The sequence below is a fragment of the Biomphalaria glabrata genome, chromosome 2, assembly GCF_947242115.1.
Source record: "Biomphalaria glabrata chromosome 2, xgBioGlab47.1, whole genome shotgun sequence".
NCBI lineage: Eukaryota > Metazoa > Mollusca > Gastropoda > Planorbidae > Biomphalaria > Biomphalaria glabrata.
Window position 1 is genome coordinate 14277258 of NC_074712.1, and position 19676 is coordinate 14296933.

The 19676-nt window shown below is 37.7% G+C and overlaps 2 protein-coding genes across 11 annotated transcripts; both read right to left on the bottom strand.

Annotated features, from left to right (window-relative positions):
* Positions 1-859: 859 nt before the first annotated feature.
* Positions 860-19655, bottom strand: LOC106078583 (uncharacterized). 10 transcript variants are annotated; one of them, XM_056019288.1, is made up of 10 exons: positions 19504-19655; positions 17457-17596; positions 16478-16584; positions 16058-16139; positions 14093-14372; positions 10160-10231; positions 9336-9428; positions 5005-5100; positions 2102-2167; positions 860-1269 (listed from the first exon to the last, which is right to left on the bottom strand). In XM_056019288.1, the coding sequence occupies exons 6-10, from the start codon at positions 10168-10170 to the stop codon at positions 1164-1166; spliced, it is 372 nt and encodes a 123-aa protein (XP_055875263.1). In that variant the 5' UTR covers positions 10171-10231; positions 14093-14372; positions 16058-16139; positions 16478-16584; positions 17457-17596; positions 19504-19655; the 3' UTR covers positions 860-1163. The 10 variants fall into 10 exon arrangements, with proteins under 10 accessions (XP_055875263.1, XP_055875264.1, XP_055875265.1 ...); XM_056019292.1 differs by having other exon boundaries at positions 1010-1269; positions 9336-9425; positions 19504-19654; XM_056019289.1 differs by lacking the exon at positions 16478-16584.
* On the bottom strand, positions 12158-14138 carry LOC106078565 (histidine-rich glycoprotein-like). The gene is made up of 3 exons (XM_056018621.1): positions 14093-14138; positions 13394-13462; positions 12158-12573 (listed from the first exon to the last, which is right to left on the bottom strand). Exons 1-3 carry the CDS (start codon positions 14136-14138, stop codon positions 12158-12160), a joined length of 531 nt encoding a protein of 176 aa, XP_055874596.1.
* Positions 19656-19676: the final 21 nt, after the last annotated feature.

A 19676-nucleotide genomic window follows, 5' to 3' on the forward strand; every position in this document is an offset into this window, starting at 1 on the left:
TCTCTTCTAGTTTTCGAGATCTGAGTGTGACAGACGGACAGACGGACAGACGGACCTTTTGCACAAACCTAATAGCGGCTTTTTCCCCTTACGGGGCCGCTAAAAAAAGTGATGGTGAAAGTTACAGACAAATATTTATGGAAAATCAATTTATTTATTCTATTTATCTATCTATCTATCTAATCTATCTATCTATCTATCTATCTATCTATCTATCTATCTATCTATCTATCTATCTATCTATCTATCTATCTAATCTATATCTATCTAATCTATCTATCTGTCTGTCTGTCTGTCTGTTTGTCTCTCTGTCTATCCTTATCTATCTATCTACCTATCTCTCTCTCTCTCTCTCTCTCTCTATCTATCTATCTATCTATCTATCTATCTAATCTATCTATCTATCTATCTATCTATCTATCTATCTATCTATCTATCTATCTATCTATCTAATCTATCTATCTGTCTGTCTGTCTGTCTGTCTGTTTGTCTCTCTGTCTATCCTTATCTATCTATCTACCTATCTCTCTCTCTCTCTCTCTCTCTATCTATCTATCTATCTATCTATCTATCTATCTATCTATCTATCTATCTAATCTATCTATCTATCTATCTAATCTATCTATCTATCTATCTATCTATCTATCTATCTATCTATCTATCTATCTATCTATCTATCTATCTATCTTTCTGGGAGAAGTGCATAGATGTAGCAGAAGATTTAGAACCATTTTAAAACAATTGAAAGACAAGTCTCAGAGACTTGACTGTTTGATCGGAAACTATTCAGACCCCCACACACACACGTAAACTGTCGCCATATTCACCTTTGACTTCCGGACGATGTGTGTGTGTGTTTGTGTATGGTGTGGTGCGATTGTATCGAGTACGGTGTATATGTGTGGAAAAGGGTGTGGTGTGTTTGGGATGTGTGGTGCGCGTGAGGGATGAGAGTGTGGCATGTGTGGTCTGGTAGAAGCACATTTTGTTCTCAACAACGGATATATACATTCAATACAATACTTGATTTTTTTTTAAAAGGTTTAGTTTTATTTTAACACTTTTTGTTTTGTTTCGTAGCTTAGCTTTCTTTTCCTTACATACTTTTGTATGTACAACAATCTATATTTAGAATATGTTCATGGCAATAGAGACGCTGGCTTCTAAAAGTGTTGGATTTCATATTCTGTAGGCGGGGCTCTAGTGATGTCATAATGGAGTCCAATAAAACGTGCTCTTGATTCTGGCTTCTTATTGTGACAGACAGGTCTAGAGAAAAAAAATAAGAATATTGGTGTATGTTCATTGTCAATATTTAAAAAAAAATGTTTTCTAATGTAACAATCTTGGACTCCAACAAGAGGATTAAATTTATAGACTTAACGCGTCATATTTATTACGAAAAAAAAAAGCTATTTGGTTAATTGCGGAGCACCAGTTAACCGGCAGAAGAAAAGCGCCAGAGAAGAAAAGCAAGGCCAATGACACTAGCTCCAGTTGGAATAACCTACCCGGTGTGAAGCCGAACATTCCGGGCTCACATAGGTCTCACCAGCCACATGAGAGGCACAAGACCCCAGTGCAAAGCCCTCAGCCCCCTGGATGACAAAAGTGGTCATCATCGAACCACGACGGACGAACTATATATATATATATATATATATATATATATATATATATATATATATATATATATATATATATATATATATATATATATATATATATATATATATATATATCCAGGGCTTTATTTGTGACGGTACGCACCGCTACGGCGAACCGGCACCTTTATGAAAAAAAAATAGTTTTCTTGTATTTTAACGTATATTATTAATTTTTAGTAGTTAAAAGTGAGGCAATCAACTACCGATTACCGGCACCTTATCACTGAGTATATAAATGTAGTGTGTTATATAATCGTTGAATAGGGTATGTAGTTGTAGGTGATGTATGTGATCTATGGTGTGTTGTGTGCGTGTTGTTTGTGGTGTGTGTGATGTATGTGTGATGTGTACAAGTGTTTGGTTGAAATGATTGTGGAGAGTTCTATGCGGACAGGCATCAGTCTCACACGCCTTCACGCCTATACAATACTTACCCTTGAATGCTGGGCCACCAGTTGACAGGCTTTGGGCCAAGTTGTCTTGTTGGGCGCTGGTGTCCACTGAAATCAATTCACGCATTAACAAGCAAAGTATTAAACAAGAAAAATATAAATAAAAAATACTTTTTAAAAAAACATAGCTTATGTTAAGTGTAGTTGTATCGATTAGTTTAGATCAGTCATCTAATTAAATTTTACTAGATCTAGAATAACAACAATAAATCTGTGCGATTATTAATATTTTTACCAATTGTTAGTATCAAACATAATAATTAATAACCAGCAATAATTGAATAAGTGTTTAATTTGTAATATTAATTTATGTATAGTCTTCGCCAAAAAATAATTTGAACTTGTTCTGAGAATGGGTGTAGGTTAACTAACGTGTTCAAAATGTTTACCAGAAAGACAGAGTGAGCTTTGTAATTTAAAAAACAAGCAAAATAAAAAAAAAGCTTATCTAAAGGGAAGAACTTCGTCCTTTAAGCTATATCAACCTGTAATGTACAAGGTATCTCCCTTATTCGATTTCAAACAAAATAATTAATTACCAATAATTAATTGACTAATTGTTGTTTTTTTTTTTATCGATCATGTTGTGTTAGGTACAATAAAAAAGTGTTTAAAGTTTCAACTTGATCGGAGAATGTGAGAGGGAGAAGTAGCGTTAACAATTATTTAAGGGGACTAAACTCAGCAAATTTAGCCATATATGTCAATAGTAAAGTATTAGTTCCCTTGTTGTAATAAAACAAAATAATTAATTACCAGTAATTAACTGTCTAATTGGTTGGGTTTTTTTTATTTTTCATGTCTTGTCTATGTCAACGCATAATTGTGCGAAGCTTCAGCTTGATCCGAGAACGGGTGTGGGAGATGTAAACACTTTTTACCAGAGAGACAGAGTGAGTTAATATAAGCTTTGTAAATACAAATAGAAACTAAAATCTTTACACTCCGGCAAGGAAATAAAAGCAATGAATGAATGCTTCACTTAGTAAACCGAGTAGATCTCAATGAATGAATGCTTCACTTAGTAAACCGAGTAGATCTCAATGAATGAAAGCTTCACTTAGTAAACCGAGTAGATCCCAATGAATGAATGCTTCACTTAGTAAACCGAGTAGATCTCAATGAATGAAAGCTTCACTTAGTAAACCGAGTAGATCCCAATGAATATATTCTTCACTTAGTAAACCGAGTAGACATCAATGAATGAAAGCTTCACTTAGTAAACCGAGTAGATCTCAATGAATGAAAGCTTCACTTAGTAAACCGAGTAGATCCCAATGAATGAAAGCTTCACTTAGTAAACTGAGTAGATCTCAATGAATGAAAGCTTCACTTAGTAAACTGAGTAGATCTCAATGAATGGATGCTTCACTTAGTAAACCGAGTAGATCTCAATGAATGAAAGCTTCACTTAGTAAACCGAGTAGATCTCAATGAATGAAAGCTTCACTTAGTAAACCGAGTAGATCCCAATGAATGAAAGCTTCACTTAGTAAACCGAGTAGATCCCAATGAATGAAAGCTTCACTTAGTAAACCGAGTAGATCCCAATGAATATATTCTTCACTTACTAAACCGAGTAGACATCAATGAATGAAAGCTTCACTTAGTAAACCGAGTAGATCTCAATGAATGAAAGCTTCACTTAGTAAACCGAGTAGATCCCAATGAATGAAAGCTTCACTTAGTAAACCGAGTAGATCCCAATGAATATATTCTTCACTTAGTAAACCGAGTAGACATCAATGAATGAAAGCTTCACTTAGTAAACCGAGTAGATCTCAATGAATGAAAGCTTCACTTAGTAAACTGAGTAGATCTCAATGAATGAAAGCTTCACTTAGTAAACCGAGTAGATCTCAATGAATGAAAGCTTCACTTAGTAAACCGAGTAGATCTCAATGAATGAAAGCTTCACTTAGTAAACTGAGTAGATCTCAATGAATGAAAGCTTCACTTAGTAAACCGAGTAGATCTCAATGAATGAAAGCTTCACTTAGTAAACTGAGTAGATCCCAATGAATATATTCTTCACTTAGTAAACCTAGTAGATCTCAATGAATGAATGCTTCACTTAGTAAACAGAGTAGATCTCAATGAATGAAAGCTTCACTTAGTAAACAGAGTAGATCTCAATGAATGAAAGCTTCACTTAGTAAACCTAGTAGATCTTAATGAATGGATGTTTCACTTAGTAAACAGAGTAGATCTCAATGAATGAATGCTTCACTTAGTAAACAGAGTAGATCTCAATGAATGAAAGCTTCACTTAGTAAACCGAGTAGATCTCAATGAATGAAAGCTTCACTTAGTAAACCGAGTAGATCTCAATGAATGAAAGCTTCACTTAGTAAACCTAGTAGATCTAATGAATGAAAGCTTCACTTAGTAAACCGAGTAGATCTCAATGAATGGATGTTTTACTTAGTAAACCGAGTAGATCTCAATGAATGAAAGCTTCACTTAGTAAACCGACTAGATCTCAATGAATGAAAGCTTCACTTAGTAAACCGAGTAGATCTCAATGAATGGATGTTTCACTTAGTAAACCGAGTAGATCTCAATGAATGAAAGCTTCACTTAGTAAACCGACTAGATCTCAATGAATGAAAGCTTCACTTAGTAAACCGAGTAGATCTCAATGAATGGATGTTTCACTTAGTAAATCGAGTAGATCTCAATGAATGAAAGCTTCACTTAGTAAACTGAGTAGATCTCAATGAATGGATGTTTCACTTAGTAAACTGAGTAGATCTCAATGAATGAAAGCTTCACTTAGTAAACCGAGTAGATCTCAATGAATGAAAGCTTCACTTAGTAAACAGAGTAGATCTCAATGAATGGATGTTTCACTTAGTAAACCGAGTAGATCTCGCATGACTTACTACAGGTCCGGGGACAGTATACAGTCCATATCATTGCAATGATAAACAAGTGGGGTCTTTTTAGCTCCAATAGCAGACGACAGACCATCATTATATCTGTGGAACATGGAAACACTTCTTGAATTTTTTACAAAACTTATATAAACTCACTCTTTCTGTCTGTCTGTCTGGTAAAAAGTTTGTACACGTTATTTCTTCCACACCCAATCTCTGATCAAGTTGAAATTTTGAACAATTATTTCTTTTACCTGACAAAACAAGAATCAATAAAATAAAAAAAAAAGCATTAACTAATCTGTTTATTAACTATTGGTAATTATTTATTTTGTTTGGTATCGAACAAGGGAAAGAAATTGTACTTGACAGATGTGGCAGTATAAGTTGAATTAGTACTTTTCACGAGGCTTGAGCCCTAAGTTTGAATTAAGTCTTACCAACTTATTTTTAAATGCATTAAAGAAGTGATAACGGTGACATTTACACAGACACGCGCCCTGCTCTCTCTCTCTCTCCCTTATTATTGTTGGTCTAGATCTATAACAGATGTAATGACATGACTGATCCAAACTAATTGATACAATTACACTTCGTATAAGCTTTGTTTTTTTTTAAGTTTTTAATGTTTTTCTTGTTTATGCATTATACTTGTGTTTTATTACTGTTAAGTCTGCCCGTTCTTCTAAGGCACAAGAGAATTAGACAAAACAAATCACTTAAAATGCAGACATAATAAATAATTCCCAGAATGGAGTGAAGGGTCAAGGTTTACTAATAAGATAGTTAATCAAGATTATTCTAGATGTTTCTTCATTCAGGGCAAATCGCTAAATGAATACAGCATGTCTACTATCAAATGGCAAGTTCGTTGTTACTTTATTTCATTGGCCAAGTCCTTAATGGACACTGTCCTAATTCTTAGTGGTGACTGACCAAGTTCTTAATGGTCTCTTGCCAAGTCCTTGCCTAAATAGCCAATGGTCGAATTCTTAATGGTCACTGACCAGGTTCTTAATGGTCACTGACCAAGTTCTTAGTGGTCACTGGCTAAGTTCCAAATGGTCAGTAGCCAAGTTCTTAGTGGCCAATTACTTCTCCTGACACAAACAGATAAATAGAATCCTAGAGACGTCTCCTGACACAAACAGATAGAGAGAATCCTAGACGTCTCCTGACACAAACAGGTAGAGAGAATCCTAGAGACGTCTCCTGACACAAACAGATAAAAAGAATCCTAGACGTCTCCAGACACAAAAAGATAGAAAGAATCCTAGAGACGTCTCCTGACACAAACATTTAGAGAGAATCCTAGAGACGTCTCCTGACACAAACAGGTGACACAAACAGATAAATAGAATCCTAGACGTCTCCTGACACAAACAGGTAGAGAGAATCCTAGAGACGTCTCCTGACACAAACAGATAAATAGAATCCTAGACGTCTCCTGACACAAACAGATAGAGAGAATTCTAGACGTCTCCTGACACAAACAGATAGAGAGAATCCTAGACGTCTCCTGACACAAACAGATAGAGAGAATCCTAGAGACGTCTCCTGACACAAACAGATAAATAGAATCCTAGAGACGTCTCCTGACACAAACAGATAGAGAGAATTCTAGAGACGTCTCCTGACACAAACAGATAAATAGAATCCTAGAGACGTCTCCTGACACAAACAGATAGAGAGAATCCTAGAGACGTCTCCTGACACAAACAGATAAATAGAATCCTAGACGTCTCCTGACACAAACAGATAGAGAGAATCCTAGACGTCTCCTGACACAAACAGATAGAGAGAATCCTAGACGTCTCCTGATACAAACAGGTAGAGAGAATCCTAGACGTCTCCTGACACAAACAGATAAACAGAATCCTAGACGTCTCCTGACACAAACAGATAGAGAGAATCCTAGACGTCTCCTGACACAAACAGGTAGAGAGAATCCTAGACGTCTCCTGACACAAACAGATAAACAGAATCCTAGACGTCTCCTGACACAAACAGGTAGAGAGAATCCTAGACGTCTCCTGACACAAACAGGTAGAGAGAATCCTAGAGACGTCTCCTGACACAAACAGATAGAGAGAATCCTAGACGTCTCCTGACACAAACAGGTAGATAGAATCCTAGACGTCTCCTGACACAAACAGGTACAGAGAATCCTAGACGTCTCCTGACACAAACAGGTAGAGAGAATCCTAGAGACGTCTCCTGACACAAACAGGTAGAGAGAATCCTAGACGTCTCCTGATACAAACAGATAGAGAGAATCCTAGAGACGTCTCCTGACACAAACAGGTAGAGAGAATCCTAGACGTCTCCTGATACAAACAGATGATAGAATCCTAGACGTCTCCTGACACAAACAGGTAGAGAGAATCCTAGACGTCTCCTGACACAAACAGGTAGAGAGAATCCTAGAGACGTCTCCTGATACAAACAAATAGAGAGAATCCTAGACGTCTCCTGACACAAACAGATAGAGAGAATCCTAGAGACGTCTCCTGATACAAACAAATAGAGAGAATCCTAGACGTCTCCTGACACAAACAGATAGAGAGAATCCTAGACGTCTCCTGACACAAACAGATAGAGAGAATTCTAGAGACGTCTCCTGACACAAACAGATAAATAGAATCCTAGACGTCTCCTGACACAAACAGATAAATAGAATCCTAGACGTCTCCTGATACAAACAGATAGATAGAATCCTAGACGTCTCCTGACACAAACAGGTAGAGAGAATCCTAGACGTCTCCTGATACAAACAGGTAGAGAGAATCCTAGACGTCTCCTGACACAAACAGATAGAGAGAATCCTAGACGTCTCCTGACACAAACAGATAGAGAGAATCCTAGACGTCTCCTGACACAAACAGATAGAGAGAATTCTAGAGACGTCTCCTGACACAAACAGATAAATAGAATCCTAGACGTCTCCTGACACAAACAGGTAGAGAGAATCCTAGACGTCTCCTGACACAAACAGGTAGAGAGAATCCTAGACGTCTCCTGACACAAACAGATAGATAGAATCCTAGACGTCTCCTGACACAAACAGGTAGAGAGAATCCTAGACGTCTCCTGACACAAACAGATAGATAGAATCCTAGACGTCTCCTGATACAAACAGGTAGAGAGAATCCTAGACGTCTCCTGGCACAAACAGATAGAGAGAATCCTAGACGTCTCCTGACACAAACAGATAAACAGAATCCTAGACGTCTCCTGACACAAACAGATAGAGAGAATCCTAGACGTCTCCTGACACAAACAGATAGAGAGAATCCTAGACGTCTCCTGACACAAACAGATAAACAGAATCCTAGACGTCTCCTGACACAAACAGATAGAGAGAATCCTAGACGTCTCCTGACACAAACAGATAGAGAGAATCCTAGACGTCTCCTGATACAAACAGATAGAGAGAATCCTAGAGACGTCTCCTGACACAAACAGGTAGAGAGAATCCTAGACGTCTCCTGATACAAACAGATAGATAGAATCCTAGACGTCTCCTGACACAAACAGGTAGAGAGAATCCTAGACGTCTCCTGACACAAACAGGTAGAGAGAATCCTAGACGTCTCCTGACACAAACAGATAGAGAGAATCCTAGACGTCTCCTGACACAAACAGATAGAGAGAATCCTAGACGTCTCCTGACACAAACAGATAGAGAGAATCCTAGACGTCTCCTGACACAAACAGATAGAGAGAATCCTAGACGTCTCCTGACACAAACAGATAAATAGAATCCTAGAGACGTCTCCTGACACAAACAGGTAGAGAGAATCCTAGACGTCTCCTGACACAAACAGATAAATAGAATCCTTGACGTCTCCTGACACAAATAGATAAATAGAATCCTAGAGACGTCTCCTGACACAAACAGATAAATAGAATCCTAGACGTCTCCTGACACAACCAGGTAAGGAGACTTTCGCGAGGGGGTGGGCAACAAATGTTCACACAGCAAGAACGATTTGTTTCCAGGAGGGGAAGGAATCACTAAGTGGGAGATACATTGTAGCATAAATCTATGATGATCCGTTCAGACCTTACGACCTATGGGGCAGATGTAAATCTCATCTGTTGTTGTTTTTTTTATGGCCGACGATGAACGAAAGTTGCTTGTAGTACCTTTAGGTTTATTTCCTCAGCGTCACTTCGTTAGTCAGGTACCCATTGAAGATTGGGGGGGGGGGGGGGGACTTCGAGGCGTCATAATAACCCTGAGTCATAACTCGAGATCTTTCGGTTCGGAAGCCAAGCGTCTTACCACTGGCCACAACGCAGCACATCTAATGACGTTTCTATTGATGACCTACCTGAACTGGTAATCATTGGAGCCCAGGTGACAATCACTTGCCTTGGGACAAAGCCTTTCTACTGTACACTGTAGACGTGCTGGACAACATCTACTGGCAACAGAAGAAAGTCCTTGTTTAGTTTTTATAATAAACACGGATATAGATAAAAAAAAATAGGTAGCTGCCGGGTCGATTGGTATGCGTTCTAGATAGTTCCGGGTTTCAAACCTGTCTCCATCCCCCAAGGACTGCGGGAGGTTTAGGCTAGAATGTAGTTGTCTTCAAATTGGAAGGAAAGTCCGAAACATAAAAAAAGTGTATTTACCAATATGAAAATGTTATTCTAAGACATTTACGGAGTGTCACAGCTTCAAGACGTTGTATTGGTGGCTTGCTACAGAGTGACATAAGCGAATGTGTTACATTCGTAGAGAAAATCTGTTCATTCACTTGCAGATTTTATACAATTGTTCATGTCTAGGGAAGAGTTCTGCTTTACACTGAAGTAGCGTATAAAAAAAAAACAACTCATAAAAAGGAGGGGGTGAGCTAGTGTGAAGTGACTAGTGCAAATAATTAAAACTTGAAAAGGCAACCCAAACTTTTAGAACATCTCTCCCCTTTCCAAACATGTTTAAGAATTAGGTTACGCATGCGCTGTCATGTGATTCACATAGACTCTTTAATCCATCGTCTTAAGAATCTTTTCTTGTTTCGGCATTCTAAGAATTGTATGTGGGGGGAGATATTTCACCTACATCTAAACAGGGCTGCTTAATTCATCCGTTGGTTCTGTCACAGACGAGTGATTTTGAGACGTAACCAATGTGATGTCTACTTACCTTCTGTTCATGGTGACGATGTGGTGCGTGGTGGCTACTTCTGACTGCTTAAATCTACTCTACAGATGAAATCTGGTAAAAGAGTGTCAATAATATAAGATTACTTTATTTATATTTTAAAAAAAAGGACTCTAACAAAAAATCTGAAACTATGTAAACAAAGCCAGAAAGTGAAGTATTGCATCTAGATTCTTCGTTTCAACCCATAAATATCCGTAGACCGGGGGACGTCATGGTTACCTGATATTAGTTGGGGAAAGTAAAGGCGGTTGGTCTGAGTGCTTGATACATGACACCCTCGTTAACCGTTGGCCATAGAAACAGATGACCTTAGTAGTTCTTACATCATCTGCACTTTAAGTCAAACGGTCTGTACTGAACTTTCATTATTACTTATATCTTTTGTTCTATTCTGCTTGAAGTGACATGACCTATATTTTACTATAAGAGGAGGGGAGGACTGCGGAGATTGGTTTATACCTTCAGTCAAAGTGAGACACAGTTTCTCTTAGAGATTGGTTTATACCTTCAGTCAAAGTGAGACACAGTTTCCCTTAGAGATTGGTTTATACCTTCAGTCAAAGTGAGACACAATTTCTCTTAGAGAATGTTGAAATTTCAAATTTCGAGCAACTGTGTTGTGGGAACCTCACATTCTCAAAAAGATGGCTTTCTAGTCGTATGGTAGGCGCTTTGGAATCGTCACGATGGTACCGAATTCTGACCCTTTGAGGTGTAAAAAGTAGGGGATGATTTAATGTGTTTTTTCAAACCATGTTTACAACAAAACATAATTCAATATAAAGAATTAACCAATTAATTTGAATTTGTTTGATACCAATAAGAGAAATTAATCTTTTAGTATTAACATGTGGGGTTGTGTCCCCTTATATAAGTGTACACCTTATTTTCCCACTGACCATGTTCTTCAAAGCTGTATACTGTATCAAGAGGCCCGAGTATCTTCTTGGTCCAAAAGTCCTTCTATAGAAGAACAACTATATGGGGACTGCCTGATCTGGATCTGGTTCATCTCAGATATAGGATGACCTGAACCCTTCAACATGAAGAATGAGAACGAAGAAGTCAATCCATTATTGGTATCTAATTATTTTGCTTGGGATAAAAAAATGGAAACAAATTCCATATCATTTTAGGGTATAATTTTAAATTTAGAGTTCTTCCCCTTAGATAAGCTTTGATGTTGTTGTTTTTTTAAAGTATTTTTGTTCTGCATTTTTTCCACACCGCATTTGTTTAGCCTTACACTTGTTTGCTCCCTTCACCCCCACACCCCTCCAAACACTGGACTCCTGTGGGAGTCACACTCTTTTAGTCTGTCCTTCCAACCCCTCATCATATTTATATTTTCATTCCCACACATTTTCATTCCCACACATTTTCATTCCCACACATTTTCATTCCCACACATTTTGCTGATTCACATAAGATTCAGTAGCACTACCGGTTGTTCCTTCACTACGCCTGATTCAAATTCGGCCTTCAAAATAAAAAGAGATTTAGACGCGGTCTTGCTGAAAGCTTGATGTTTGAATAAGAAAAAGAAACTGGCACGTCAGTATAATGAGTTAAGGGGGCACAATATGAAGTCAGAATGCTAAAGAGGGTTGAGAAAGTCAATAGTATGGTCTGCATAGAAATAATAGAATCACAGATTTTAGAAGAGCTAGATGTGGATTGTTCAATCAAATCATTTTAATGAAATAGCTATTTGAAGTCGAGATGAACACAGAGCAGGATCTAGAGAGGCTGAAACTTCCTGGACTAAACACTTTATGTTCAAGTGTCACTAGTTTCTAGTCTACTAATATTGAGTACTATACTATTTTAGGATAAGCTTAACTAGAGCTACCTGTTTGTTTTAGTGCACAAGACATCAGAGGAATGGATGTTAACGAAATGAATTTTATTTGGAATGACGCATTTTTTTTCCGGGATTTTCCATAATACGTGCGCAAAAATTAATTGCATTCTAAATTATTTTGTAAAATTCTGTCCCTTAGGTGACGATGTGGTGGTGATATGGTGGTGATGTAGTGGTGAAGTGTTGGTGATGTGGTTGTGAGGTGTTAGTAAAGTGGTGATGATATGGTGGTGAAGTAGTGGTGATAGTGGTGATTTGGTGGTGTTGATGTGGTGGTGATGTGGTGGCGATATGGTGGTGATGTGGTGGTGATGTGGTGGCGATATGGTGGTGAAGGTGTAATGTGGTGGCGATGTGATGGTGAAGGTGTGATATGATGGTGAAGGTGTGATGTGGTGGCGATATGGTGGTGAAGGTGTGATGTAGTGGTGGTGAAGTGGTGATGTGATGGCGATATGGTGGTGATATGGTAGTGTTGTGGTGATGATGTTGTGATATGGTGGTGAAGTGGAGATGATGTGGTGGTGAACTGGTGATGATGTGTTGGAGATATGGTGGTGAAGTGGTGATGTTGTGGCGATATCGTGGTGAAGTGATGATGTGGTGGTGATGTGGTGGTGATGTATGTGGATTCAATAAGATCTTGTTTCAGTCCACCTAACTCCACCCACAAGCATGGGCACAATAAAAGTATCTTATCTTAAAATAATTTAGACACCACCTCTAATATTTTTGTGACCAAAATTTTATTAAAAAGAGTTTCTCGGGCTCTAAAACAAATCTAACTAGCAATATAAAGCTGTGTAGTGTAACTGAGTTGATTTTCTGCGTGCGTCCAGCGTGTCAGAAGGTCATATACAGTGTGTGTGTGTTTCATTCCAGTGTGTGCGTGTGTGTATAGACTGCATCAGTGTTATGCGAGACGTGCTGGTTTCATTCACTGTTTATTGTAGTCTAATTTTGTCGAATATGGTCATGGTATTGGTATACTAGTATTTGTTGTTTCATTACAAGATGTTTGTAACCAAGTTCTGGTAGAGAATAGTGTGAATAGTTTAGAAGCACTACTTACAATTTGTCCGCTGCGCATGGTCGGACACTATCCGCTACGGGGGATGACCACAAGCAAGTCAAATTGTTTTTTGGCGAGGAGGACGGCGTTTAAAAAATGTGCCCCTTCCCCTTCCTGGTAGCACTATAAAGATGAAATGAGGCGCAATTTTGAGTTCACTGGCATAGAGGAAAGTAGCTAGCAGCATCTGACCTTTGAAAGAGACAACTGCTGGAATGGTGAGACACACTTTTGAAACCTTGGTGACGATAAAGCAGACGACGATAAGAAAACATACTCTCGGAGGACAATGACTTTGTCTGCATAGATTTGGCAAAATATGTATGTCGCAACTGGGTCTGCCTCACTGAAATAGAATAACACTCTCAAACACGGAGTACAACAGCCTCACTTACGTAGAATACCACCCTGACACATTCGAGGGCGACAGCCTCACTTACGTAGAATACCACTCTGACACATTCGAGGGCGACAGCCTCACTTACGTAGAATACCACCCTGACACATTCGAGGGCGACAGCCTCACTTACGTAGAATACCACCCTGACACATTCGAGGGCGACAGCCTCACTTACGTAGAATACCACCCTGACACATTCGAGGGCGACAGCCTCACTTACGTAGAATACCACCCTGACACATTCGAGGGCGACAGCCTCACTTACGTAGAATACCACTCTGACACATTCGAGGGCGACAGCCTCACTTACGTAGAATACCACTCTGACACATTCGAGGGCGACAGCCTCACTTACGTAGAATAACAGTCTCACACAATCGAGGGCGACAGCCTCACTTACGTAGAATAACACTCTCACACATTAAGGACAACAGCCTTACTTACGTAGAATAACAGTCTCACACATTAAGGACAACAGCCTCACTTACGTAGAATAACAGTCTCACACATTAAGGACAACAGCCTCACTTACGTAGAATAACAGTCTCACACATAAAGGACAACAGCCTCTCTTACGTAGAATAACAGTCTCACACTCGGAGGACAACCCCCTTAAATGCATCTCATAACGCAAGTCATATGGTGAACGAAAAATTCATCCTAGACAGAGGCTTTCATCGTTGCTGTTTATTTATCATTTATTTCGTTTCTTTAGTTAAGTTTGTCTCTCCAGCGAATCACAGTTTTTCAAGATGTCATAGCGCCGAGGTTCCCCGTACAGACAGATCTCTATTCTCTTCTGCAGGTCTCTCTTTGCGTCTTGCTTGGACAGGTCTTCTCTCCTCCAACGATAGGTCTATATGAATACATGTAATAACCTTCATCACGTGACAGTAGGAAATAAGTTCAGGGAAAATATCAAGAGAATAAAAGAGAATTTTTACCAGAGAGAATTGGGTGGTAATAGTTCAATATATCTGAGTAGAAATATCTTAAAGTCATGTATGATACATTATTAGAACAAAGCTTATGGCAACACATTTAGTGGGTCTATCTGTCTGTCTGGTCAAAAGTTTGTACAGGTTATTTATCCCACACCCATTACCGGAACAAATTGAAGCTTTGCACAATTATTCAATGGCGTAGACAAGACATGACTTAATTTTAAAAAAGTGAACCAATTAGTCAAGTAATTACTGGTAATTAAATATTGTGTTTGACACCAACATGGGAAATCAATTCCTCAGTATTGACATATGTGGCTAAATTTGTTGGGTTTAGTCCCCTTAAATAATTGTTAACGCTATTTTACCTACACTGGTTCTCCGATCAAGTTGATACTTTAAACAATGATTTATTTATTGTGCCTAACGGAGCATGAATGAATTTGAAAAAAAATTACCAACTAGTAAATTAATTATTGGTAATTAATTATTTCGTTTGATACCGAATAAGGGGTATAACTTCTACATTATTTTTAGATATAGTTGTAAAGGACGGATTATTTCCCCTAGATATGTTTGTTTGTTTTTTTTAAAAGGATTATCTGTTTATTTTGCTGGGTTTTTTTTTTATATAAAAACAATTTCAAACAAAACAAATTTAATCAGTAATGGTCAAACAATTTTTTTAAAGTTTTTTTTTTTCTTTAGTTTTTCTTTTAGTTAACTGACTTATAGACTTATAGTTAGTGACTTTCTCTTTCACGAAACAAACTGTGTCATCACTACATTAAACTACATGGCAATACACTACATTACATTTCTATACAATGCTTTACCACACAACATTTCCTCATAATGCGCTACATTAGTCTACCAAAGGATAGATTCCACTACATTATACATGACTTTATTCTACTCTACTTTACTCTATTACATTACACTACACTTCTTAGCTACTCTACACTAGTAGGATGGCTGCCTGGTCCTGTGGTATGTGCTATGGACTGTCGTCTCGATAGTCTTGGGATCGAACCCTGCCCGCTGCCATTCCCCGCCGTCGTGCGGGAGTTTTGGTCTAGTATGTAATAATCCTTAATTCTGTTGGAACATCTAAAACACGTAAAACCAAATAAAAACAACAACAATACATTGTGTTTAGGCACAGTACACGGGGCGCGGTGGCTGAGTGAGCGCTTGGCTTCCGAACCTGTGGTCCTGGGTTCGAATCTCGGTGAAGATTGGGATTTTGAATTTCGGGATTTTTAGGGCGCCCCTGAGTCCACCCAACTCTAATGGATACCTGACTTTAGTTGGGGAAAGTAAAGGCGGTTTGTCGTTGTGCTTGCCACATAACACCCTGCTTGTTAACCGTCGGCCAAAGAAACAGATGACATTAACATCATCTGCCCTATAGATCGCAAGGTCTGAAAGGGGAACTTTACTTTTTAGGCACAGTACGTTTGTCAAGAATGGTATCGTTGCAATTTAGTTGTTGGTTTCTTCACAGGAAACACATCACTGAACTTTTAAGTGGTAATTATATTTTTTTACCTTTTTATATCCGACATACCAGTTATATCTACTGTAAGATACTTACCCCTGCATGGTAATCAATCCAATATTTATCTACTTCCAACGAGTCCCTGTAAATTGTCGTATTCATTGTTTCACCCCATCGCCTGTTTGGTTGTTACATGGAACAGACAAAAAGATTACTGAATAGTTGTGTTCATTGTATTAGAATTGGCCTAGCTTGTATTTTATAGGACTAGTTTGTATTTTATAGGACTAGTTTGTATTGTATATGAATAGTTTGTATTGTATATGAATAGTTTGTATTGTATATGAATAGTTTGTATTGTGTATGAATAGTTTGTATTGTATAGGATCAGTTTTTTGTTAAATAAGATTAGTTTGAATTGTATAAGATTAGTTTATATCGTAAAGGACTACTTTGTATGTATAGGACAAGTGTCGTTTCCAAAAGGTGTGTATGGGGGGTCGCAATATATCGTACCCTTTCCTTGGTTTAGATGTGTCGAATGGTACTCCTATGATTGGGTCTGGGCACGCGCTAAACGTTCTTGAGTCAGGCAAATTCCAATGAGCTCCAGGGGCAGATTTCTGGGGAAAAAAATTTAAACACTGAAAGCTTCACTCACCCTTCCCAGAAATGTTGGTGACTTTAAGTTTTACTTTCGTTTTTCTCGATCTTGAATTTTTGAAAGTTTTCTTTATTGATGAATTTCAGCGACTTTATTTGGAGAGAAGGGTTTAACCTTCCATCAAGGAATATGTTCATTGTAGTTTGCTTTACTTTTTTTTTCTTTTCTTATACTGGAAGACTATGTGAATCTTAATCATCTCCCCCCCCCTTTTTTTTTGTTTGGCTTGACTTGACTTATTCCTCTGAGTCTAAGTGGTAGCTTCTTTGTCTGCTCCCATGTCATTCCAGTATCCTTAGCTTCGCTGATGACTGACCTCTTCCAGATTTGCTTGGGTCTGCCCACTTCCTTGTGGGTTCCAATCATGTGCTGACTTGCAATATTGTTAATTGCTTTTCGCAAGGTGTATCCTAATCAGCTAGATTTTCGCTTATAAATATTTGGATTATGGGTTTTTTGCTTGATTCTCTTCCACAAATTGACAGTAGATATCTTTTCGGGCCACCAATATCCAACAGTTGGCAAAGGTCTGGAGTTTGTCCATGTTAGTTTTCCTGACTCCCCATGTTTCGGACTGAATGTTCATGGAATTTGGAGACTTTTTAAATTAATTTTTTGTATTGGAGGAGGATCGAACATCAAAAACTTCAAATCAGTTGGCAGTAGTTTAATTATTTTTTTCTCTGCCTGTGGCTTGAATTCTTTATATATAAACAGATCAGAGTGTAAATATTTTCAGAGCCCTCCCAGACACAGGCTACGCCCATGAAACTTCTATTAACCGACTTTCAATACATAACACATAACTAACTCAATAATTCTAACATTTACCAGAAGTGGAGCAGACGAAATGACGATCCCACTCCTGTATATATCCGGGTTCTTGCTACTGTCTTTTCCAGCTGGGAAGGGGTAGTCTATTCTGAGGGGTGTCAGCTTGGCCACCATCCGTCCCTCCGCGTTAATCATGTCTGAAATATGCATTTTAAATTCAATGTAGAGAATAACTCCTGGAGATGTCTTTTAAAATAGCTTTCAGTTTGACTGGGTTTATTGTTGAAGTGTTTAGAAGTTCCATCAGGACTGTTAATAATTGGGTAAACAGCAAGGGGAGGTAAGGTGGGTAGATATTGAACTGAGGACCACCACGATGAACGTCCTTAGTGGCAGCCTATGAGGTATACAGAAGGGAATCTGTCGGTTAAATCCATGGCTGTAAAGATGTGACTGATGCCACTGATGGTCGCTCTGAAAGCTGTCAGTGGAAAGGATGCTGTCTTGAAGCGAACTAACTTAAGCCACTACCTCTGGCAAATAAGAAAAAAAAATATATTAAAATTTAAAAAAAAACTGAGTTTTATTTTCTACAATCCCCAAAAGCAAAGATTGATTTTTTTTCACAATTTAAAATGATCTGGAAAATATGTAGAGCCTATGAGCTTTTCAAAGGTTATATTTGAAGATTCTGTGTAGAGATCATTTGTTGGACTAGTATTGACAGGTTACCTTATATCATCATGAAATTACCATATGTATTCATAGGATTTTTAAAGTAACTTTAGATTTTAAACTAAATCTACATGTGTGTCTAGAATCTAGATTAATGAGGATAGATTTCCATAGATCAACAACATTCCCGTATGATAAACCATTTCTTGTTTAATTGATCTATTTTGTCTTCCAGTTTGAATGGTAAGGAAGAAATAATGAATTACAAATGTAAATAGGAAAAAACTAACTTTTAAACGTGCTAATTATTCCTCTCCAAATATCTTTCTTCATCTTCTCCTCTTTCTTTCTCTTTCTTTCTTTCACTTCTTTCTTTCGCTCGTTTTCTCTTTTTCTTTTCTTTCTCTCTTTATTTGTTTCTATCTTTCTCTCACTCTTCTTTCTCTTTCTTTCTCTCTTTTTCTCTCTATTTCTTTCTCTCTCTCTCTTTCTTTGCCTCTCTCACTTCATTAACAAATGTGTATCTACTTTTCCAGACAGCTACTGAAAGAGAAAAGTGAAGTGAAACTCTTACAAAGGTTTGAGAACACACATTCCAGACCCAAAGTCATTCCCTTGTTGAACACTGGCGCAGACGCCATAAAGACACCCCGGCTTTGTTTCCAACTGGGTCTGCGTTGTCACGAGACATACTGCACTAAATCTTATCATTATAACCAGACAAAAAAAATATTTCTACAATGTTATGCCTCTCCCACATCCACAAGATGATCGAAAAGTCTTGAAAGAGCTACAGGCAAAGGTTTCCACATAGGCTCATAAACTTTATTCACTTTTCCACAAAACATCAAAAATTCAATATCGTTGTCATTCCAGATACAAAAATAATAAATCATAGCTCAAGTCAGTTAGATGTTCAATGGTTTACTAAGGCGTGGTGTGGCCATCACATTGGCCTTTCGTCTCACTAATCTAGTTCTCCAAATAACGTTAGGTTCCCAAAGAAATGACTCAAAACATAGACTCAATACCACCAGATATTGATTTCATTAGGTTTATGTAGACTTGTTTTGAGCCCTTAGAGCTTCTATGTAATAGTAAAATTCCAAAGAACTTTATAGGTCTGCTAAACAAATAGATCTAGATCTAGATTAACTTGTAAAGTCTGATTCGTGATTCCATTTTTTGTTTTAAATGTAACTAATTTGCGGAAATTTCCAATTGTACAAATCACTTTGATATTAAAAATATCATGCATTTTTGTATGTAAATAAGACATTTTTGTATGTAAATAAGACATTTTTGTATGTAAACAAGACATTTTTGTATGTAAATAAGACATTTTTGTATGTAAATAAGACATTTTTGTATGTAAATAAGACATTTTTAAATGTATAATCTTATAAACGTTCTAATTCTTAAACAAAACCTTTTGTTGTTCTTCTCTGTTGGAAGCGAAACTTTAAAGTGTTCTACAGTCCAGAAGATTGAGTTGATTTAGACTAGACTCGATTTTGTTTGTGAAGAGTGAGACGGAAAAGTGTGGTTTGTGCACGATGCATTTATTGATGACGTACTTCCGTAGTTGACGTCAATCGGTAG